This window comes from Mustela putorius, unplaced genomic scaffold (assembly GCF_011764305.1).
Source record: "Mustela putorius furo isolate JIRA1106 unplaced genomic scaffold, ASM1176430v1.1 tig00000529_pilon_pilon_pilon, whole genome shotgun sequence".
Lineage (NCBI taxonomy): Eukaryota > Metazoa > Chordata > Mammalia > Carnivora > Mustelidae > Mustela > Mustela putorius.
The window spans coordinates 55,529-80,626 of record NW_025421406.1 but is presented as its reverse complement, the minus strand read 5'-3'; the positions used below and the strand labels follow the sequence as shown (position 1 = coordinate 80,626).

Here is a 25,098-nt window from a genome sequence, read left to right as displayed (position 1 = left end):
AGAACCATCTAGATTTTTCCTTGTGTCTCTTACAGCTGAAACATATACTAAAAGTGGAGAGGCCACCAGCATTTTCAAGAATTACCCCATTTTCAAAGTACTACCGTTGGTACTAAAAAACGGGACTCCAGTCCCGAAATATATTTGTCTATTAGACATTAGTCACGTCAAATAGAGCTGGGTCCTACAATACTGACTTCTGAGAAGCAGTTTCCTGTTTTTCTGAGTGTTCGATCTGACCGCCTTCAATTCTTGAATGTCTTAATTCTTGATGTAGACCCAATTCTTAACTGTCAGTGACAAAATCTTTAACAAAGGAACATTGAGCAAAAGGGACTTGAAAATTAAATCATCTCAAAGGGAGCAAGGAGAGAAAGAGAGGGTTTTCAGCTTTTTAACCAAGGGAGGAATACACAGCGAGGAATAATAGTGAATGAAAGTACATAACTTTCTACAGGTGAGAAATAGCCAACGTGCTAAAGACACAACAACTGACCCCCAAAAAACCACCTCTTGCAGTCTGGACCTATCCATTTTTCTTTGTACAACTCTATTTGCATCACACGACCAGAGACACCTTTCCCACGATCTGCGAACTGTTAGGGAGGGAGCGTTTCACCAGAGTTTTTGGCAATCTGCTTTTCTTCAAATAAAACAAGCTGCATAAAACATTACTGACAACGTCAGACGCCTGAGCTGGGCACCAGTCTTTCAGAAACATAGGTCACTTTTAAAAAATTCGTTTTTCCTTCATAAATCAGCAGTGCTCTGTTTTCAAAGAAATTACGAGCGGTCCCAGTCTTAATGCACACGATCAGATGTTCTCCTCGTCCAGCATTTTGTTGACACCATCGCAGAGTTTTTGTAAGTGGGGCTTAAAATTCCCAAAGGGGTTATACAAGGCCGCTAAGAAATCACAATCTGAGAAATGGTCAAAGACGTTATTAACCCGTCCGTGCGACTTGGCCGTGAGATGACGCTGGATGATCTGGTGAAGCATCTCTCTGCACTCGTTCAGCAGGCGGGATAACACGTTCCGGTCAAAGGTGTACTCCACCTGGTGGAAGCTGACCACGGTCATGGCCAGCTGGTGAACTTTCTTCTTGAATTTCTCCATCAGCGCCAGCTCGTCTTGGTTGAACTGGTTATTTCTGTAAAGGATGGCCAGCTTGATGACTGTCTTGATGAGGTTCTTAATGATCTTCTCTGCCTCCTTCTTGTTCTGGGTGTACTCCTTGGTCACTCGGTAGAGCTCATCCAGCACCTCGCTGCTTGTGTCATCGATGAGGGTGGTGGCGATGGATTTGGACACCATCTTCCCCAAGATCTTCTTTTGTGCCTGCACGGCCAGGTTTTTGGAATTGAAGACATCTGTGGCCACTACAAAGAAGCAAATTAAAAAAAAACCAAACAGATATTAAGGACGATGTTCCTTCTCATTTTTCCACTATATGGTTGCCTTCCACCTACTGACATTGGTTTCTGTTCAGAAAAGGCCTAAAACTTTACTACACTTCTGGGCATTTGGTTCTCCTTCCTTTCATTCCTTCTTTCTTTTCCTTTCTTTCTCTTTCTTTTTAAAAGATTTCATTTACGTATTTGACAGGAAGAGACACAGAGAGAGCACAAGCAGGAGGAGCGGCAGGCAGAGGGAAAAGCAGACTCCCCACTGAGCAAGGAGCCCCATGCTGGACTCGATCCCAGGAATTAGGACCTGAGTCGAAAGCAGAAGTTTAACTGACTGAGCCACCCAGGCATCCCAGGTTCTCATTTCTGAAAAGAACAGGTTCTTTTGCATCATCATTAAGGTCTCCAGTTACTCAAGTATTTTATACCTTCTGTTATACACTCAATACTTTGTTTAGCAGTTGAAGGAGACAACCTTTCCAAAGATAACTTTTTCTGATTATAAAAACGTTACGTCTCATGAGGCAATGAAATATTATGCAGTTTCCTCCAGTTGAGTTTTATAAGAAATACATCAAAAATATAAAATCAACTCCACAACTGTCCTCTGGGCACCAGTCACCAAGAAAACTTAAAGGAACACGTTTAAATGGAAGAAGGATAAATAGCAAAGCCACACTAAGTAGCAAATTCAAGGAAGCAAATCAAAAGGAGAGCCCTGCTTTTTTTTTTTTTAATTTCATTGCCATTTTTTTTTTTTTAAGATTTTTATTTATTTATTTTTCAGAGAGAGAGCACAAGCAGGCAGAGTTGCAGGCAGAGGCAGAGAGAGAGGCAGGCTCCCCGCAGGACAAGGAGCCCGGGATCATGACCTGAGCCAAAGGCAGCCGCCCAACCAACTAAGTCACCCAGGTGTCCCATGGTTTTTTGTTGTTTTTTTTTTAAGATTTGTTTATTTGCCAGAGTGAGAGAAGGAGCACAAGCAGGGGGAGGGGGAGGCAGAAGGATAACCAGACATGTTCAGTCCCACACTCGGGCCAAGTAGCTCGTGGGATACAACTCAGGTAATGCTAAGTGTTTCCTACTGACCAGGATGCCATTCATTAATATAATGGCCACATGCCCTGAAGGAAAGGCTTCCCTGAACCATAACCTCTGTCCTCATGGATGTCGATATCTAAACATCTGAAACATGAACTGAAATTGCAGAAGAAGAACCGAAATATATTTTGAGAAAGAAAAGGAAAGCAAAAAAGCATGAGAAATGGCCAACGTGTGAAGGTTTCCAAGCTGTTTCAGATTTCCATTCTATTCCTTAAAGGTGTGCAAAAGAGTGCATGGGTTAATCCACATTAAATCGTTTGTATCAAAATAACGGACACACGTAGTCACTGTTACCACATTAAGACCAGGGACCGTCTTCCGCTGCAGAACTTAGGAGATGGATTTCAATAAATAAAACCGATTTATACAGGAAGGGATACCCCCCACATTTCAGATCCATGGGAAATAACAACGATCTCAGAAACTCACATAAAGTTGGAAGGTTATTCTGTGTTGCATCTACTAGGGCCTGACACGGTCTCCCAACATCCATCTGGGATTTACTACAATGTCTATTTGATGGAAACACTGTACACTATGAAATCACCGGAAACAGTGAGAGAGGAGTAAAAATCCTCTGTGGTCCTCTCTCCAAGACCGGACTTGAAAGTCTGCACCTCTCTTAAGCTCCTTAGCTCATTGAACCTCAAAGTTCCATTTGCTTTCAAACATAAAGACAACGGGAAACGTTCTTTCATGTAGTAGCCCTTGAACCTCCCACAAGAGAAAGTGTGAAAAGCAAGGCCACGGCCAGCAAGATTGCTCCCAGTTTAGCAGGAATGGGTCTCAACCAGGACAGAGAAGCTGACTTCTGAGGCTTTCCCAGTTGTTGCCTCAGAGGAACTGCAGACCCTGCTCTAGAAACACAGCGGCCACTTCCTCCTTTCGTTCTCTTCTCTGGGTTATGTCCAGCTTGGTCATCTTTGAAAAAGAAGCTGAAGCTCTTTCTCCCCCTGCACAGGGAAGGCAAACACACAGAGGATTTCTTTCCTAGCATTGGTGAAGGCTTCCTTGGAGCCAATAGGGGGTTGCAGCTGAAAACTGCAAGCCAGGGCTGTGTGGTCTGTGATCATGCAATATGATTTCTTTTTCCCCCTTGCAAATTAACTGCCTTTAGCCATTCCTGCTCAGGCTCATTTGTCAGCTCTGCACCCTCTACCAGATCCCTTAAAGGCCTGCTGTATCTCAAGGCTAGTCCTGGATCACATTTTTCTCCTCTGCTCTACCTTACCCTCATGTGAGCTCTTCCACTCCCGTGGCTTCTGATGCCCCTCAGGTGCCAAAACTCCCACACTTAGAACTCACTCTGACCCCTTTCTGGGACTCATTTAGCAAATGCATTCAGGGTTTTCCTTTTTCTGGGCTGTTTTGCAGGCATTCCAAATGCACCATGTCTAGGATGGAATCCTTGATTCTCCCGTGTCCCCAACACAGTCCTTCTCCTTTCTGCCTTCACGAATAGCAGCCCTTCCAAGCATTTGCTCAAGCGAGGGGTCAGGGGGAGCCTGGCCATCCCCCAACACAACATCCTCTCTTTCTTGCCCTGCCCATGACCAAGAGCCTTCCATTCTCCCTTCCCTCTATCTCCACGGGTACCAGCCGAGTTCAAACCCCTTTCCAATCTCTTCTCACTGAGCAACCAGAGCCTTTCAAAATGTAGATTAGAAAAAGATGCTGACTTCCAGTCTTTGTGAACCAACGCACTTACACACTTCCTTGTTCCTGACATCCTCCTCATTTGCCTAAATTTTGATGGTCTGCCTCTCCTCCCTAGACAGTAAGCTCTCTGTGAGCCCAGATGATACATCCGTGCCCCAGAGGGGTCACCCTCTGGGCCCCCGTGTGGGCGCCTGCTCCATGGCACTTCTTACAGAAGAGGAAGCCCACTTCCCCTCTCCCTTTGCCCCACTTAAACACTTCCCTATGAAAACTTGCTGGCCTGCAAAATGAGTTTTAGATATATATGTTGGAGGGGGGGAGGTTATTTGTTTTAAAAGCTAGAGAAACAGGGGCGCCTGGGTGGCTCAGTGGGTTAAAGCCTCTGCCTTCAGCTCAGGTCATGATCTCACAGTCCTGGGATCGAGCCCCGCATCGGGCTCTCTGCTCAAGCAGGGAGCCTGCTTCGTCCTCTCTCTCTCTGCCTGCCTCTCTGCCTACTTGTGATCTCTGTCTGTCAAATAAATAAATAAAAATCTTAAAAAATAAATAAATAAAAAGCTAGATAAACAGGTATTTGTTTTACCTAGCTAGCTATATGGTTTTCTTCTCTCGCACTCAAGAGTGTGGTTTCTTTTACTGTCGTCATTCAGGTCTTTGTTTTTTGTGTTTTTGTTGTTGTTGTTATTGTTGTTGTTTTTTAAAGAATACAGACTCGTTGCACACAATGAATAAATACTGGAGGGCAATAATACAAATATTTAGTATAAAAGCCAATGCAGTGGTTTTGCCTAGCATCTGAGCCCTCTGGCTACAGTAGAAGATCAGACACAGGGTCCACCTGCTCCAAGCCCAGAGAGCTCTATGTTTAAACATGTAACAGAGGGACAGATGCAAGGTACATCCTGGGACGCCACAAAGAGTTGAAAATATGGTTTCAGTGTTTAATCAAGATGAATTCACTTGCGGCGCCTGGGGGGCTCAGCCGGTTAAGCATCTGCCTTTGGCTCAGGTCATGATCCCAGGGTCCTGGGATGGAGTTCTGAACTCGTTTTGCAAATGCATTCAAAGTTTCCCTTTTCCTTGGCTGTTTTGCAGGCATTCCAAATGCACCATGTCTACAATGGAATCCTTGATTCCTTCGTGCCCCCCAAAGTGTTCCTTCTCCATTCTACCTTCATGAATAGCAGTCCTTCCAACCATCTGCTCAAGTGGGAGGCCTGGTCATCCCCCACCACACCATCCTCTCTCTTGCCTTGCCCATGACCAAGAGCCTTCCATTCTCCCTCTCCCCACTTCCCTCCATCTCCAAGGGTACCAGCCTAGTTCAAACCCCTTTCGGGCTCCCTGCTCAGTGGGGAGTCTGCTTCTCCTCTCCCTCTGCCCCTCCTGTGCTCTCTCTCACTCTCTCACTCTATCTCAAATAAAAAGATGAAATCTTATTTAAAAATCTTTAATAAAAAAAAGAATTCACTTGTGTTTGGAAATATGTACACCCTTGACTAAGGAAAAACAATGTCATATATCAAAAACATACCAAGAACTGCCACTGGCAAGAACGTTGTATAGAAAGAGATGTAAATGCTATTTTATGCCTACTTATCTTTGGGCCCTTCCTCTATATCTCTGTATCTCCTGTCTTGGTTTAACGAAATCATCCATGTCTGCAACACTTGCTGTAAAGCAAATTGATATTCACGGAATTCCAGTTTTTAGCATCAACAACTCTAAGTTTGGAGATAAACGCTGTGTAAAAATACACTGACCCTTGTGTATAAGGGGAAGAAATGGGCTCATAAAACAAAAACAAATACAAAAACAACCCCCCCCAAACCCCATACGAACTTATCCTAAAATGAATTAATGAAAATCTATAGTTTGCTGAAATTAACAGTTCTCCAGAATATTATTGCAACTAAGACACTGCTCGTCCAGTGAAGCCCTCAGGTAACTTTCCTTACAACCTCACCAGCAAGTGAATAATTTCATCACCCATCAGATTTGTTCTACTTGGAATTTTGAAGCAGTGACTGCAGATGTCCATGGATGCCATTGCTAATCCCCGCCTAGTTAAACTCTGATTCAGCGGACCCAGTCTTAGGAAAGATGGAAAAGAAAACAATTTAGAGAGCATGTCTGGTTGTTGTGGGGTGTTAATAAAAGTTCCTTAAACAAATATATAAGACCTTAGCCCTCTCGTACCTGAGTAACTCCAAATCTAAATGTGGCTTAGTAAGAAACAGTGGGGATAAGGAAGTGGTCAGAGCAAAGTGTAAACAGTGTCCCAAGAAGTCAACAGGCTAAGAGTTGCCTTCCCTGCCTTGTGATCTGGTGAGCTCCAGTGGAGAAGCCAGGAGTCCTTGGAATGGCTGGCGAGGGGTCTGTGACACCAGATCTCCACATTCAGAATTCCCCAAGTAAGAAACTCCTCAACAGGAAAGAGAAGAAACAACAAACAAGAAAAAAAAGAGAGGGAAAGTGCAGGGAAGGGGAGAGAGTGGCAGGCAGCAGAGGCAACAACCATGAGAGCAAGGGCGGGCCACCTTACCCAGAGAGGAGACACATACCAGACAGCTGAACCCTCAAATCAGCCTTGGGTCACACAGAAGGAGGCCCTGACATAAAGAAACATTGTCTTAGGAGGATCAGCACACTTGGAGTCCTTCACCTGATACTAAAGGCAGATTCTGGTGTCTTTGTATTTTCCTGTCCCCAAGTGGCTGAAGACCAAGAGTATGCATCGTCACAGGGACAAGCTAGAGCATTCACTTTGGGTCTCCTGCCACCTCCAGAAGGAGTACACCCTCACTTTAAAAGGCAACATAATAGGGATGCCTGGGGGCTCAGTGGGTCGGGCGTCAGACTCTTGGATCTCAGCTCAGGTCTTGTTCTCAGGGTCTTGAGTTCAAGCCCTGCATTGGGTTCCATGCTGGGCAAGAAAAGGAAAAAAAAAAGGCAACATAATAAAGAAAACACATGTTAGGGAAAATGGTGACTTTGAAATGGGCCGAGAAAGCGAAAAAGGAAAAAAAAAAATCACTGGGTGGCTTTTCAGTAGAGAACCAGGAATCATAAAGTATCCTGTCTATTCCAGATTCCTTTTACTGCTCTTCAAGGAGCGACTCCATAACTGTACAACTGTACAAAACTGTACAACTCCATACTTACAACCTACAAATTGTACAGACTAGCAGTACTACAAATGCCTCTTGTCCCTAGAGATACAAATCCATTTGTTCCAGGGGACGTGCAACTGAGTCTTCATTTTCTTGTTTGCCTATGCCCTGCTTTGGATTCTCCTGAACCAATTATAAGAGCTTACTGGTTCTTCATTAATTAGTGAGTTTCGTTAAATCTTTGGCATGCCCATTTTCTATTTTTGGGAGAGTCATGAGTTTACCTTTTAAAAACAACTTTCAATGCGTATTAGAATTTTTTCATCCATACCATTTAAAGTAGAAAAATTGCAGCATAAACCAGAAAAATTGCAGCATAAACCTTTAGCATACTAGTGAGAATTAATATACATTTCCTGTAGTAACTCATTCCACCAGGCGCCTGGAAAAGAAGGGTGTACTCATAAAAGTCCAAAGATTCTATATCTAGTGGTTCCAGGAACTGCCATACCACTCAGAGATACAGCTGAGACTCGGTTTCCCCAACTGTCAGATGAGAATAAATGATGCCCAGTTCTGGGAACTGTCCCAAAAGGACTGGACATAGACCACCTAGCGGGAGTCTCACCCAATGCCTGGCACAGAGTATACTTCTCCACAGTTTTGTTGGAAGAACTCAACAAACTAAACTTCGAATACATTCTGAAGCTTTTGAATACTGAATCACATTCGGTCAGAATTAATCAACTCCTTCTGGACAAAATATGCAGCTGAGAAATGCAAAACACCAGATGGTTGTGTGAAAACAGAGACCTCAGTTTAATAAGGAGTTACATTTCCTTTTCCACGATGACAATATATTAAGGCTTTCTCATGGAATTTCTCTTTTTTTAAGGTGTTGAATCTCTTGTTCACATCTGATAGGTAGTGTAAGGGTATTTTGTCCAAAACAAACTGACCAATGGAGAACAGAATCGAAGACAAGAGGAGAGAAAGCATCACTGCCCGTGCAAAACTGTGCAACTGGAAGAGATGCAGAGAAAATGGACCCAAAGTAAAGTCAAAGCAAAAACCCACAACTGGCCACCAAGATTACCCCAAAGAGCACAGCATCTCCTGAGGAGTCTGTGAACCAGAGAACCAGCAACCCAAAGGCAGGGCAGAAAGCCAAGTAAGAGCAGCATGAAGTAGACAGAAGGCTCCAGGTTAGGAGTCCCGAGTTGTAAATTTGAGTGCAATTTAATTCTTAGAACCTCAGTTTTCTCATCCGCTAAGCGGGACCTCATTTCAAGTCAGTATGGCTTGGAGGAGAGTTAATGAGTTAGGAATCCGAAAACACGCAGCCACAGGCTAGGATCGTGACCACAGAGACTTGTTCCCTTAGTTAATACCCACTGAAATGGAGGAGCAGGGATTCAAACCCAACCTAGACACTCACTGTGTTCTCTCTCCTCGTAGGTCCCGATGTTCCCTGTTTTCCGAATTTGTAGACAAGAGAAATTACGTCCTAAAGAAAACACTCTGAAGCCTTTCCCTGTGTGATCTCGGGCTATTTCTGCTGTTTGAATTCTGGAATCTCTTCATCATGATTTTAGGATCAACTCCACGTCCTTGACTCCTGTGGCTTCGCGGTGTGATGATTTTAAAATTGAAAATGTAATTTCCTGAGTCTCAGCCCCTTTAACTTCATATTAGACTTCATCTCTGCTCCTCTGCAGTCAACTTGCCAAAGGAATCATGCGATGCCTTGATTTTTTTCTGCATGGCATAAACTCTGGCAAGATGTCTCTTCTGCCTCTAGCTTCACCCAGTATCAGGATTGGAAGAAAGGCTGGTGATATTTATATGAAGTAGACCCCAAAGAATGTCTGTCTTGTAAATATTAGTACAGATGATACAAGAATAGAAATGACTTTTGTGGTTACCCAAAGTCAGACTGAGAGGTTCATGGTCACGAGGACTCACTGGCTAGCTACTGAATTTTGAATGTTTATTCAATGATCCCCAGAACCATCCAGAATCTGCATTATCTTATTGAAGCTTCACAACAATCCCAAGAGGGAGGTTGTTATTGTCCCCATTTTACAGATAAGGCCATTGAGGTCCAGAGAAATTAAGTTACTTTCTCAAGGCCATATTGTCAGTAAGTGGGAGAGATGAGCTTGGACCTAGATATGTTCAACTTCACGCTATTCTCTCAAGAGTTACATTACACGACATGAGCTTTTAAAAAGAGGCTTCTTCTTGAAGATATGGGAAAACCTAATATACTCAGCAAAGCAACATGAAAGGAAGGGAAAGAAAACAAAAGCAAGAGACTAGTTCTCCTCTGGTGAAGGAAACAGATTCCATATAAAGAAGATGAAACCAGCTGGGTCTAAAATAGCTTGTCTTTTCAGGGAAAACCCTGAGCAGTTTTTAAACATTTTTAAAAGATAATGTTAGGAAACAAAAAAATATGCTTACACTGCACAAAGGCCAGATCTAAATAGATAAAGCAAAAAGTCTCCCAGCTTTGCCCTCCAACAATATAGTCCGGACCCCAACTCCTGCTTCTCAGAGGTGAAAAGTGTTCTTAGATTTCTGGGACCCTTTCAGAGTTGGGCTTTTTCATGCATAGACAAGAATACACAGAACAGATACTAAGCAGTATGAAGAAGTCTTACAGGCTTGCAATTCTTAAGAAACACAACTTAAAAAAAATTTTTTTTCACGTTGGCTCCACACCCATCATGAAGCCCAATGCAGGGACTGAACTCACAACCCTGAGATCAAGACCTGCACTGAGATCAAGAGTCTGATGCTTAACTGACTGAGCCACCCAGGCATCCCAAGAAATGCAACTTTTGAGTGAAGACAGACAAACTGTGTGAGTGTCCCTAGTTCCATGCGAGACTGATACAAAATGGTAGCTGCTAGGGGGACATGGCTGTTAACAGCACTACGAGTCCTTCCGTGAGCAATGAGAAGGTAGTGAGTATGAAACACAGATCTTTATTTAATGGAGGTGAACAAATGTCATGATTAGGGCAATCACAGATTATCATGGAAATGGAATACCTCTGAAAAGAGGGCTATTAGTCACTACCCCACGACAACAGACCTGTGACTATCCCAGGGAGGTTTAAGTGGTCACTGAAGATGATTTATGCACTGAAGACACTCAAATATTTAGGACCCAAGAAATTTCTTGGGAAACCTCACGAAAGCAGTAGCCAGCTTATCTTTCAAATTATGTTAAAAACAAAACAAACCAAAACCCAAAAAACCTAGCTCTTTAAGAAGTTAAAAAAAAGTCTAATGAGGAACAACATTCTCTCTGGTGAAAGAAATCTGGGGGACAGTGTATACTAAGGTACCCCTTAAGAGGCGCAAAAAGCATTAATAACATTAAAGTCTGGAGGATTAGTAAAACAGTCAAGAAACACCATAACTTTATTTGCCCAAGTTTTCCAAATGAATTACAGAAAGGTCCCATATTTGTACAAATTTGTAGGATAAGGTTGGTGAAAACTACTGGCTAACAAATTGACTTGTTATCCCTCTGGAATGAATTAACAATTGTATTGTGCACATAGCAGAGGGCAAGACAGGTGGCTGGGCAAAGCCAGGCAATGTGAGCACAGACTCCAGAGCCATACTGTGTGGGATGGAAGTCTGGTTCTGCCACTGAGTGCAGTGTCCCTGGGGCAAATTACCCAATGGTTCCATGCCTCAGTTTCCCCATGTGCAAATGAGGCCACCTAAGGTTTTTACAAGGATTTGGTAAGAGTGACCCATATAAAGGGAGAACATGAACCCAAAGACATGAGGCATTCCACAAAACTTCTGTTGAGTGTTTGTTATGTATCAGATACTATGGTTTCAATGATAAATACCAGTATCCCCGCTCCCCAGGCCCTCAGGGTGCCGGGGTGGGGGGTGGGAGGGATGGGGGGTGGGAGGTGCAGAACGCACCATGACTAGGTTTATAACAGGAGCCTGTAAACATGCAACAGTAGCAAAGAGAGGGAACATTCATTTTGCAATCATGGAGGGAAGCTAGGTTTGAAAAAGTTATCACTGAAGGAGACTGACCCAAAACATTGACCTTGAAGGAAAAAAAAGAAGATTCTGCCTTCCAGAAATAAACATGACCATATTCCAGAGCTGATCTATAGAATCTGCCCCCCCTAACCCCCTCAGCTGGAGAGGGATTAACAATTCTGCCAGGAGAGCTGTATATCTCCGGTCAGGAGCCCAAAGATATGTGTAGATCCCATAGATTTTAGAAAAAATGGAAACACTGAGTATAACATGTTGTCTAGGCCAAGAAAACTCACAGCACAAAGATGCTCCATTTTCAAGAGGATTAGTGGCAGGGAGGGGACATCTACAGTGGGTATCTGGGTCAGGAATGTCAATGACACAGGCCACCTGCCTTAGGAGAATCTAGAAGCTTCTTAGAAGTGCAAACTGCCCTCCCTACTGAATCAGAATCCCCAGACTACAATCTAAGAAGCTGCATTTATGAGAGGCACCCTATGTAGTTTGGATATATAAACACTGAAGTGTACTCCCAGAATGCTACACTATAAAAGGATCAGTCAGGGGGACCTGGGTGGCTCAGTGGGTTAAGCCTCTGCCTTTGGCTCATGATCTCAGGGTCTTGGGATGGAGGTCTGCATCTGGCTCTCTGCTCAGCAGGGAGCCCACACCCCCCTCACTGCCCATCTGCCTACTTGGGATCTCTCTTTCTATCTCCCTCTGTCAAGTAAATAAATAAAATCTTTAAATAAAATAAAATAAAATAAAGTGTTCAGACAGACATACTTCGGTCACACAGGCATGCTCTAAGTAGACCCTGTATGGATTTAATTCCCTCTCAAAAAATTTTTGCCAAAAAGTAGATGTGGGCTTGTGCACAGAATCCAAAGAAAATGTTTTAAGAATAGAGCTTACTGTAGTAAAGCCTCAGAGAATTTTAATGCTATGTCCAAGAGAACAGAGAAGTTAGTCTCTCTTAAATGTTACTTAAACTAAAATTTGGACAGGTCCTCACTCTATCACTCATACAGGTTTGAAATAAAATAAAAAATGTCCTACAAGCATTTATGCAAAAGTGACTTTAGTGAACTGTTCTTCTTTTAAATTAAGTGAACACTTCCTTATTTATTATGTTGGATTAAGATAGGTGATGGTTCTCTCTCTCTCTCTTTTTTTTAAGATTGTATTTATTCATTTGATAGAGAGATAGTGAGAGCAGGAACACAAGCAAGGAGAGTGGGGTAGGAGGAAGCAGGCTTCCCGTGGAGCAGGGAGCCCGAAGCAGGGCTCAATTCTAGGACACTGGGATCATGACCAGAGCCAAAGGCAGACACTTAACTGACTGAGCCACCCAGGTGCCCTGGTGATGCTTCTCTTAAAGATTTTTCAATTAAGTTGGATTTATTTACACATTTCTCAAGGGCATGAAACCTTTCCACTATTGATAAAATCCCATCTTCTGCCAGAGTGTGGAGGAAAATCCTCTAAATAAGCTCTATGATTTTCTTTTATTTTTTTTTCTTAAAGATTTACTTATCCATTTTAGAGAGAGAAAAAGAGAGAGCACGAGAGAAAGCATTTAAAAGAGGCACCCTAAGTGGTTTGGGTGGGACAGGGAGGACAGGCAGATTGAGAGAGAGAGAGAGAGAGAGAATCTCAAGCAGACTCCCCGCGGAGTGCGTAGTACAGAGTGAAACATAGGGCTCAATCCCAGGACCCTGAGATCATGACCTGAGCCAAAACCAAGTTAGATGCTTAACCAACTGAGCCACCCTGGCACCTAAGCTCCATGTTTTCCCTCCCTGCGAGGGGCTCTGGCTCCTGATGAATATTTACACACATGCAGTGCTTAGAAAATCAGTAATGGGTTTTAAAACCCAGCACATAAAAAAAAAAAAATCCAGCACACAAGAGTGTAGTTTTGTTACTGCATCAGACCCCAAAACGGGCATCAGTAGTCCACGTAGCCCTTCTGGTTTCATCAGGTGGCTCTTGGTTAAATACTATGGACAATCAGACAATAAAAGTACAGCTGACATTTGTGTAGCACTCTGAACTTTGCAAAATACTTTCCCAGTAACACTTTTTGTGTTGATCAAACTGTTCTGGGTTAGTCCTCTTAGCACTTAACCCGGAGGCAACCAGGTGAGAGAAAGCCAAGATTCGGAAGTCAAAGGACATGTCCAAGGACATGGCAAAGTCAAGGTTCGCTGATTCAGCCTCAGGCACACAAGCGCTCCATAAGCAAAGTGCATCTCAATGGTTTTCATTGCTTATGAATTGTCCATCAAATGCCATGATGTGGCTGAGCCAGCTTTAGAATCCCACTTCTTTTCTTTTTCTTAAAGATTTTATTTATTTGACAGACAGAGATCACAAGTAGGCAGGCAGAGAGAGAGGGAGGAAGCAGGCTCCCTGCTGAGCAGAGAGGCCGATGTGGGGCTCCATCCCAGAACCCTGAGATCATGACCTGAGCCAAAGGCAAAGGTTTTAATCCACTGAGCCACCCAGGTGCTCCCCCACTTCTTTTTTTAAAAAATATTTTATTTTTATTTATTTGATAGATAGAGATCTCAAGCAGGCAGAGAGAGAGGGTGGGGGGAAGCAGGCTCCCCTCTGAGCAGAAAGTCTGATGCAGGGTTCGATCCCAGGACCCTGAGATCATGACCCAAGCTGAAGGCAAAGGCTTAACCCTCTGAGCCACCCAGGCGCCCCTAAAATCCCACTTCTTAGAGCTTGTCTGCTTCCCAGGAGGAAGCAACTCCTTGAAAAGGAAAAACAGAAGGAGCACATGTCTTCTACGGTCGAGAACTCAGAAAAGCTATGCATCTACCCTCCCCCTCTCCCTCCCTGCTTGATCTAGTCCAGCTCAGCCTTTACAAGCAGCCATGTCTCCCATGGCTTTTCCAAATCCAGAGGCAGAAGGATCTCTCCAAATCTCCAAGAGAAAAAAATATCTCTCCTTTTAATGTGATTTTCTGCCTTGTGGTTGAGTTAAATTCCAATATTATCATACTTGATTATGATTCCTGTCCACTGAGGGAGCATGTCTGTTCATCTTGGTGTTCAAATATGCCCTCTGACCGGCATGGAGTGACCTTTGTGGAACCTATCAATATTTTTTTACATCAATTCATGAAGATGTGTCAGGAGATCAATTCAATTTCACATATCTAATGCTTCACAAATAAGTTTACTTGTATTTCATGGACAAAAACAGCCCTCCCAAGGAGACGTAAAATAGTTTTTTGTTTTAAAGGAGAGGAATCAGGGCGCCTGGGTGGCTCAGTGGGGTAAGCCTCTGCCTTTGGCTCGGGTCATGATCCCAGGGTCCTGGGGTCAAGCCCCGTATTGGGCTCTTTGCTCTGCGGTGAGTCTGCTCCCGCCCGCCTGCCTCTCTGCCAATTTGTGATCTCTGTCAAAGAAATAAATAAATAAAATCTAAAAATAAATAAATAAATAAATAAAGGAGAGGAATCTACATAAAAGACATGCATTTTCCTTTTCTGTCTCCCGCTTTTCTCCTCTGTCCTTTGCCAAAACATACAGAATAACCAGCCACTTTGTTTGGAAAAGTGACCATATTTAGCTAACTCAATCCCTACAGCAAATGTTCTGGAATCTTCCATGCAAATATCCCAAACCCATCTGTTTGAGTATTTTAGGAGGAGTAACCTCTTGGCCTCAGCTCGGGCATCTCTCAAATATGCATTTTGGCACAACCTCCCAACATTCTTGTCCAAACTTCTCCCCCATAAATGTATTAAATGAGTTAAGCTAGTGAAGCATTTTATAGCCATGTCAGTGTCTTAGAGACTAGATCCCACTGATGGCAAGCCAAAGGTGAGATGAGATTTGCTGGGCCCAAAGGTAAAGCATCTCAGATCTACCGAAGCTCTGAAATTGTTGGATAAAACCCTGATAAAACCCCAGAGGTTTCCAGAAGCAGTACTGCTTACTCCTAGGTACTTCCGGCTTGACACTTCGCTTTCCATGAAGTACTTTCTACCTTTCTTACTAAACTTTTCTCCTCTGCTCCTCTGTGTTTCTGATTTTCTTTGAACAATCATAAGATCTAACCAAAACAGGTTTACACTCCCACATGGCAACATTGGTCTTGAGGTAAACCGTGGCTGCTGCCTTGAGAAGGAGACCACCCTTCCCAGTATACCACAGGCCCTCCTAGGTGATCTCCACGTGTGTACATTCATCTCCCGCACTCTCCACCCATTGGCATGGACGACTCCTTCCTTACAGAAATAAATATGACTATACGTCAGAGCCAACCTATACAACTCCTACTGGTTCTTCAGGAATTAAAAATTCTAGGTTTTGTTTCATTTTTTTAGTAATCTCTGCACCCAGGTGCCTCGTTAGCGCAGTAGGTAGCGCGTCAGTCTCATAATCTCTGCACCCAACTTGGGACTTGAACTTCTGGCCCTGAGATCAAGAGTCTCACACTCTTCCAAATGAGTCAGCCAGATGATCCAAGAGGAGAGTTTGTATGTATGTATGTATGTATTAAAGATTTTATTTATTTATTTGACAGAGAGATATGCAGTGAGAGAGGGAAGACAAGCAGGGGGAGTGGGAGAGGGAGAAGCAGGCTTCCCGCTAAGCAGAAAGCCCTGACATGGGGCTCGATCCCAGGACCCTGAGATCATGACTTGACCCAAAGGTAGATGCTCAACACCCCACGAATTAGAAATTCTGCCCAGCAGTGTACCTGAATGTCAGACAGTGAAGGATCTGTGTGCGTCCTACAGATTTTACAAAGAAGAATTAAATAGAAATTATAGATAGCCAGTGAAGGTCCAGGGGTTTGCTGGAGGAAATGGTGGGAAGGTTAAGAGCAATAATGACTTGTTTTCATAACACCTGTTATGTAGTCCTTCACTTCAGGAAGCTATAATTGCACACCCAAATCTCCCCCTTTTATCTACAGAATGTGCTAACTGGGTCACAGACAGGTGGGGAATTTTGCCACATTTATCAGTGTCCTAAGAGAAAGCTGAACAGGGATTTTCCATACCAGTTTGGGGCTCTCCACAGATAGCAGACTTTTAGCAGAAAAGCTTTCTCTACTTATTGAATCATTCATTCATTGAACACATTTTGCGGAGGACCTACAGGGTGCTCTTTGGGGCAAGTGCATGCTCTCAAGAGGCACATATTTACACACATGTATAGAAGACCTAAGATACAAAATAACAAACATGTATCAAAACATCAGGTTGTGACAGAAGCTAGAAGAAAACAAGGGTATGTCTGTGTGGGTGCATGCATGCGTGCGTGTGTGTGTGTCTGTGTGTCTGTGTATGCACATGCATGCAGTGGAGAGGAGTACCAGGGGAGGGTGGGGGGGAAGCTATGCTATCTCATCCAGGGTAGTCAGGGAAGTCCTTTCTGAGAAGGGTGACATTTAAGCAGAAATGTGAAGGAAGAAAGGGGGAGCCCTCTTGGGGGATATCTTATCCAATCCCCTATGGTCCATCCCAAATAATCACCCCTTCTCTTAAGGCTTTATTGACTAACACAGTCAGAAATGTTCTCTCCAGTCTCTAACTCTCCCTGTAAACTGCATTATATCATATTTATTTGCTTCCATGTTCCCTGAAAGTTAAACCCTTGGGATTGGCTATAATTTATTACTTATTCCTTGACGTAATAAATGCTCAATTAATCTTTACGAAGTATCTGCTGGCTTTAAAAATTCCCAAGTCCTTTTGGAAGGGGGAGGCAAGAAAGACAGGGGAGGCATGGGGGACAATATTGCCTTTTTTATAAGACATAAGCAAAATACGAGATATAAATCAATTATACTACTATTCATTAAGTATCATATCTCAAATACCCATACTAAGAAACAAACACTGCAATGTCACCTTTGGAAAAAGTTTATTCTAAAAGAGTCAGTTCAGCTATCTTTAGTCAAATAAAGATAGGCATCTAAAACAATCATCTTTTGATAATATTTGGAACTGGTAAGGTTTATTAAACAACCCACATTCTGCAGCGATAGTAACATAAATCTGTTTCTAGGACGGATGTTGCTTCTTAAGACAAGAGAGGCCTATTTTTTAGAATAAATGTAAAAGAAATTGGAAATTTTGAAAAGCATGAGCTCTCTTGCCTTTGCTAGTTTATTACGGAAGAAAGAAAGAGTTGAAAATTAAGTCAGGATATATTGTAAAACCTTTAAGTTCTCTATTTTACTCTTATTAATTGGCTAATTTAAAATTATATTTAGAATTAAAAATAATAAAGCTCTTTGAAAACCAAAGAGACAAATAGTTATATTAAATTAATTATAATCCTTTGATGTTGATGACATGTACTTGGTATATTAAACTCATTTTTCAGTTAAAGAAAATAACTAAAAAGGCCATTATAGTCATTCTCTTCTAAGAACTGAAAAACGGTTCTCTAAATATATGAGCTTGCTGTCCTTGAGATGAATTACTTCCCTAATGGTAGATATTTGGGTAAAATAAACTTTGGCAAACAACATAACTTATCAATTTTACGACCGGCTGCCAACTAACAACAAAATAAATCACTTCTTTAAAATACTTTGGCCTGGGGCGCCTGGGTGGCTCAGTGGGTTAAAGCCTCTGCCTTCGGGTTCGGTCATGATCTCAGGATCCTGGGATTGAGCCCCGCATCAGGCTCTCTGGTCTGCAGGGAGCCTGCTTCCCTTCCTCTCTCTCTGCCTGTCTCTCTGCCTACTTGTGATCTCTGTCTGTCAAATAGATAAATAAAAATCTTAAAAAAAGACAAAAAAAAACAAAAAACAAAAAACTTCAGCCAGGCATGCCTGGGTGGCACACTCAGTTAACCGACCAAATCTTGGTTTCAGCTCAAGTCTGATCTCTGGGTTGTGGGATAGAGCCCCCAGATGGGCTCCATGCTCAGCAGGAAGCCTGCTTGAGGATTCTCTCTCCCTCTCCTGCTGCCCTTCACCCCCATGTGTGCTTTCACTCAAGTGAATAAATAAAATTTAAAATTTAAAAAGATAGAATAATATGGGTGTCCACACCTTCTCATAGCTTTGCCTTTTTATCCAGACAGTTTGGTGCTCCAGAATTAAGGCTACCATTTCTCTTCTCACCACCCCTCTCACCGGCCCTCTTTTTAGAGATACAAGAAGGCATGGAGACCAGAGGTGGAAACACAGAGGTCTAATAGGGTCAACACAGGGTTATAAGGTTAACTTCCTTAAACTCACTGCCTCTGTCTCCCCTGTGGAAAAGTGCTTTTTGTTGGGATTATCAAAAGTAGAGAAGAGTAACTTCTCTATTTAAAAAGGAGATTACATACTTTGGGCTGGTAACATGATTTGGTTGGGTATCCATAATGTGTTTTTCTTTTTCTTTTTTTAAATTATTTTTCAAGATTGGTTGATATATTTATCAGAGAGAGAGTACACACAAGCAGGGGGAGAAGCAAAGGGACAGAGAGAAGCAGGCTCCCCGCTGAGCAAGGAGCCCCCATGTGGGACTTAATCCCAGGACCCCAGGATTGTGATTTGAGCTGAAGTCAGACACTTAACCGACTGAGCTACCCCAGGTATCCCATGTTTTTCTTCTTAAAACTGAGATAAAAACTCAAAGAACATTATGCACCACCATCACCATTTTAATAGTGTACGATTAAGTGATTCTCCTTATGAACCATCACCACCATCTCCTTCCAGAATATTCTCATCACCCCCAAAATGGGCCCTCATCATGTTTTAATTTTTTTTTTCAATTCATTAAAAACATGCAAAAGTTGGGAGCATTGGCCTAAAAATTCACATTCCAGCTTCTCAAGAAAAACCGGACCTTCTGACAACATTGGGGCTGGTGGCAGCGATGCAGGCAGGAACCAGCCCTCCAGTTCAACACCTGGCCAGGAAATTACCCAAGGCCTGTGAGTTAGCCACCCCTGCTTTAAATGATCAGGGACTTAAGCCATTCTGAATCACTCTTTGGAGAGCCTTGGGTGTGACTCCAACCGATTCCGCTCCTAACAGCCCTCTGCTCCCTAAGCGGACAATCAAGCTGAGCGAGAAGGCAGATTCCTAGCTCTGACTCTCCAATGGCTTTGTGGGTTCTACATTTCTTTCTGAAAAAGCCAGAGTGTGTGAGCAGGGGGAGGGGCAGAGAGGGAGAGAGAGACTCTCCAGCAGACTCCCTGCTGATCACAGAGCCTGACACAGGGCTTGATCTCAGGACCCCAAGATCATGACCTAAGCTGAAATCAAGAGTCTGCTGCTTCACTGACTGCGCCACAAAGGTACCCCCAGCAACTTCTTCATTCATCTTTTTCCTCAAAATGCCTTGCATTTCCCACCCCACGACATTTGTTGAAATCTCTCTTTTCTACCTGAAAAGTCATCCCCTATTTACGTGGGTGACCCCTGTCCTCAGGACCCCTGTCCCTTGAGGACACCTTCTCAACGTGCTTTCGTTTTCTACTTACTATTGTATTTTATTTCCCTGTGATTGCTTAATATAGTATTAAACAAGGAATATTTTTTCAAAAAGGGAATTATATGTTATGTGAATGGTAAGGGGTACTATTCCTTTACCTATATCATAAGGATAAAAATAATTTTAAAATTTTAATGATAAAAATTAATTAGATGAGGAAAAAAGCCAATACCATTCATTTTTAACCAACCAGAAATCGTTGCCTGCAAAAGGCCACGAGCCCCGTGTCTACCTGCACGGTACAAAAGGGGGTGAGTCAGGATGAGTAAGGTAACAAAGGTCACAGAGCCTCAAACACAGACATTCCCTTTGGATGACGCAAGCGTTCCAAGGGAACTAAAATGGACAGATCTTCTGTAATATGACGAAGATCATTTAACTCTATGCCTCGAGCCTCCTAAAATAAATCACTGATCACCAATGGAATACCCACCATACTTGGGGAAACAAACACAAACAAAGCCCCTCCCTCCCAAAGCCTCCTGCCTGTGGGAACCATCTTAAGAGCTGTGCCCGGATATCTCAGCCAGAGAGAGCCCTTCCTTACCCTCTCTAACGCGGAAGTGGTATTCCCCTTGCATGTACTTCCATATGGGCAGGGCTAAGAGCTCCGACACTGAAAACTGCTCAAGGCTACAGAACAGACCTTCCACACTGCAAATTCTTGTCTGGTGAAGGCTACCAGCATGAACTTAACATCTGGTCAGATTTCCTGACGTAACGCCTGTTTTGACCATATCCTAGTAGATAAAGGGACCAGCCAAGTATGATGATAGGCATGGGGATAAACGCTTGCATTTCTTTGTCCTTTCTTAAATTTAGTGGTATGATAAACACTGAACATGACTATCGGGGAGTCATTCTTGGTGTGCTAAGTAAGAGGTATTTGGTTTAGTGTCATTGTTTTAAAGGTTAGTAAGTAAGTAAGTGCCTAGCTGGCTGATGAGGGTGGGGAAGTGGGTAGTGAGGCTTTGTATCTGGAGGGGGCAAAGGGGCTGAGCACTTTCTGTGATGACTCCAGGTATTATGTGTGACTGGGAATAATCAGTTCACTCTACCAGGGTCAACTTGATAAAGAGACAAAGAACAAAGATCCCCATTAGCAAATAAAAGCAGAGTTAACACACCTCACATTTAAAAAAAAAATACGAAAGATAACTTAAGATGATCAATTTGCAGTTTTTGGTATCTAGAGCGATTTTCTAAATACTTTTGCCTTGTATGATCTGTGGAACTTCAGGTGATAAGGCTACAAATGTAATTATACTAACTTAAATGATTAGCCAGATTTACGGTCATATCTTTGGGAAATATTACTGATCATATCAAGCAGTTATTATTATAGTAAGTTCTTCATAAGTCACAGAACCTTCAACAAGAACACTGTTTCCAAGGAGAAAGACAACCTCCTTGACTTTAAATTTTCTTATTGACATGATTTTTAATATTTTCCCTGCTACAAAAGGCAGAAGATATCTTAGAAAAACAATAATGAATTTTCTTCCAAGATGTGAGACAATGTGTACTATAAAGAGTACACGCTTAGGAAAAAAGATGAATCAAGTCTACAGAGGTATGATTGGAGTCAGTTTCCAAATCTGAAAATTTACCCTAACACCAAACAGTTTTCCTCTTATCTCCTGTTGATTTTCCATTTATGCCATTTAGTCTATGCTCCTGCTTTGAAAAGGAGGGTGAGTAGAGTTAATGGATTTGGGAAAAAGAAAGGGGGGGTGCTTTTTCTCTTATGTTTTCGGCATCTATCTTTAATGCTGTTTGTTGAACTTGGAATGAGGGAAACAGATGTCACTGTTGGACATAAATGTCATCTCATACGGTATTTTTAAGCTGTCAGCTGTACACTTGGGCTTTATGTAGACGATGAACAAGTGCTTCTCTGTACCTTTATTTCCCCGAAACGTACAAATATACAAATGCCAGAACTCCACCCACATTCTAATGAGGGGCACATTCTATAGCAAATACCCAAAATGAATTTCTGTTATATTCTCCCTGCTGGTGAATCAGAATAAAAAAAAAATTTTTTTTTTTATCATGTCCTACAGAATAAAATAAAACCATGTGACAAGTTGCCACCACCAAAATATAGGAACTATGTTTAAGTGAGTGTATAGAGATTCTAGCTAACAACAAAAGCAATTTAATTCTTGAATAGCAAGTGTCTAGGATCTGAGTATGTTTCTTCCATTACATTGATATCGACACAAAACAAACCCATCTTAGATACAAGCAAAAAGAAAGAAAGAAAGAAAGAAAGAAAGAAAGAGAAAGAAAGAAAGAAAAGAAAAGAAAAAAAGCTATAGAATTCTTGGATTAAGATTCCAGGTTCCAAAAGTGGGCCTTAATACTATCCCAGCTCTCTAAGGTCTTAACGGCATCTAACAAAGTACGGAGGAGTCAGGGGTTGGGTCATCTTTTCTTGAACTGACTTCTGGCTCATTGCATTTTGATGGAGCGTAAAAAATCTGAAATATTTTAGTACATGTTTTTTTTTTTTTTAAATCATTAGGGGTAGTGAGGAGAGGCCTGGAACTCTGGCTGAAGACTGGTGTTGTGAGAAGAGATCTTGATAATGGCCTTGTCTTTTTCCCTGGCCTCAGTGCAAAATGGCAGTCCAATCCTAGAAAGACCACTGCTTTGGTCTTGGAGGAAAGATTTTTTTCATGCATGATTCAGATCATGTTGACCGGTAGCTTGCCTTTATCACTCATTATTTGATAGAACCTCAGGGCATAGATGTTGATGGTTTAAAGCACGCAGGGGCCTTTAACCTGCTGTCAAAGTCTGATAAGGCCCACTTCTCATCTTCTGGGTATAAACTAACAAAGGAAAGCTGGAACTTTAGTTGCTCAAAGCATTAAATCAGGTTTAAAGGCCTATTTTACTCAGCCTAAAGAATTTTACACATGAATTTACCCATGCTTTCCCTGTTTTCCAATCAAGTAATAGCTTTCTCTTCTCCTAAGAGTTGCTTTTTATTTTAAAGTAGACTTAAGAGTAATAAGCTTCTCTAGGCTGATCCATGTCCCAGTGGCTAGAATTCAGGAAAAACCCCATAGGAACATAATTCTAATGAGCCGAAACAGAAAGATGCTTCTGTGGCAGAACAAACAAACAAAACCCCCAAAACAGTGGGGAGGAATAAAACCCAGACATTTCAAACACAAGGGTTGCCTAAAACCACTCCTTCTTCCATTGACCCAGAAGTGTTTTTTTTTTTTAAGATTTTATTTGTTTATTTGACAGAGAGAGGAGGGAGAGAGAGAGGGAACACAAGCAGGGTGAGTGGGAGAGAGAGAGAAGCAGGCTTCCTGCTGAGTAGGGAGCCTGATGCAGAGCTCGATCCCAGAACTTTGGGTTCATGATCTGAGCTGAAGGCAGATGCTTAACGACTGAGCCACCCATGTGCCCCCTGAACCCAGAAATGTTTTGATAATAAAGACCATCTGACCCATATTTGAAAGACAATTCTCCAGTTACCATCACTTTTCAAACAGAGTAAGAAATTATCCTATTAGGGCCTCTAATATCCTGAACTGACCTGGTCTGGTGAATGCCCCCTCATGGGTCTACACTGAGCTTCAGTCTGACCTCTGTATTTAAAACACCAGTCACTGGGTGCCTGAATGGCTCAGCAGGTTAAGCCTCTGCCTTCAGCTCAGGTCATGATCTCAAGGTCCTGGGATCAAGCCCCCTGTCAGGCTCTCTGCTCAGCAGGGAGCCTGCTTCTCCCTCTCTCTGCCTACTTGTGATCTCTCTCTCTCTCTGTCAAATTAAAAAAAAAAAAAAAAAAAATCTTAAAAATAAATAAATAAATAATTGGGGAAAAAAACAAACCAAAACAAAAAAAACCACCAGCCAGGAAACCAAACATCTCCCACATGGCCTCAAAGGGAACCAGCAAGAAGAAGGGCCTACCAGGCCTTCTTAAATACCCTCCACATGCACCATACACTCTGTCCATCAGCTGCTGTAACCATGTATGGCTCAACCTGTCACTGAGTACAATGCCGTTCTGTACCTAAAATCCAGACAGCAAGGACAAATGATGAATCATCATCTATGGTTTGGATGATCCGTGAATCTCACAAGAAGAGCAGAGAACTTAATGCTGCAAAATTTTACCCCTGGACCATATGTCTATTCTCACACTCCATCAGTCATCAAACACTTTCTGTTTGCCTACAGTGTGCCCACCCATCATAAAGACTAGAAGAGTCTTTCCACTACATGAGTCTCAATCATTACAAAAGTAAAGGAAACAAACATTTTCGATGAAGGAATCATTTTAGTTGATGAAAAATTGTATTGTATAAACACTTCCCTTGCCCTTTTGAAAGCATCCTCCTACAACAGGTAGAGGGTATTGGAAGTACAAATACAAGAATCCTGTATTTTCAAAAGACTAGGTTTTTATCAAACTCTAACCCAAATCAGAGCAGAGGCGGCAGACTCTGTCCTACCACAGTCTTGCTAACAGAGGAGGAGACAATGAAGGGGAGGAATAAGAACAAGCATTTCAGAATCACAGCCACTTTCGACCCAAGTATGGTCATCATGACCTTGTTCTTTATGGGTCTGTGACTTGTTTTTAAATTTGGCAAATGAAGCTTCATTGTCCCAAATAATCATTACAGCCTTTACCCTAACCCAAACGAAAAACAGGTGCATGTATTTTGTATTTTAAATCATCACTCCCTGGCCAGCTTTCTTATTTGAAAATCAAATAGGTGCTTGGAGACTAATACTTTCTCAGAGTTAAGGATTCAGAGAGAGAAACACTTTCCATTGTTGCCACAGGTGCTCTCATCTAACAAATGCTGTGTCTAATTTAGCATTTCCAGCAATGACGTTAAAGAATGAAAAGATGCTTAAAAAGATGCTCAGGATAAAAAAGAGAGGAGAGAAAAAAATGTATTTCCATTAAGAGAGGGAAAATGACGTTACTGAGGGAGAAAGCAAGAAAAATAAAAACACAAAGTTGTCTGTAAAGTCCTAAAACAATAGCTATAGGCAACAAGAGGCGGAAACCCTTTCAGTATCTGTTGAAATGGTACAGTTCTTCCCGAGAAGCTCAGGAATTTCATATTCTCGCTCCTACGAGCTGAAGCTGGTATCTGGGCAGGTGACACTTATTTCCCTGTTACGGACCTCAAGAGTGTGATGATTTAAAAGGAGCTCAAGATAAAAAAGACAACAAGGAGAGAATCACGACTCTAGTCGATTCTCATGACGACTCACATCATCTCTTATTTCATTAAAAACCAATGAGCCCCATAAAATAAGTTTCA

The 25,098-nt window shown here is 42.3% G+C and overlaps 1 protein-coding gene across 4 annotated transcripts in view; it reads right to left on the bottom strand.

The window, feature by feature from the left end:
- Positions 1 to 286: 286 nt before the first annotated feature.
- LOC123392376 (tumor necrosis factor alpha-induced protein 8) overlaps positions 287 to 25,098 on the bottom strand; it is a 66,747-nt gene continuing 41,935 nt past the window's right edge. For 3 of the 4 annotated variants that reach the window (XM_045081213.1, XM_045081211.1, XM_045081212.1), the window contains exon 2: positions 287 to 1,380. In XM_045081213.1, the coding sequence (XP_044937148.1) occupies positions 815 to 1,380 (566 nt within the window). In that variant the 3' untranslated portion in view covers positions 287 to 814. Of the gene's footprint in view, positions 1,381 to 8,721; positions 8,862 to 25,098 lie in introns of those variants that run through there. The other variant, XM_045081214.1, reaches the window with a different exon arrangement.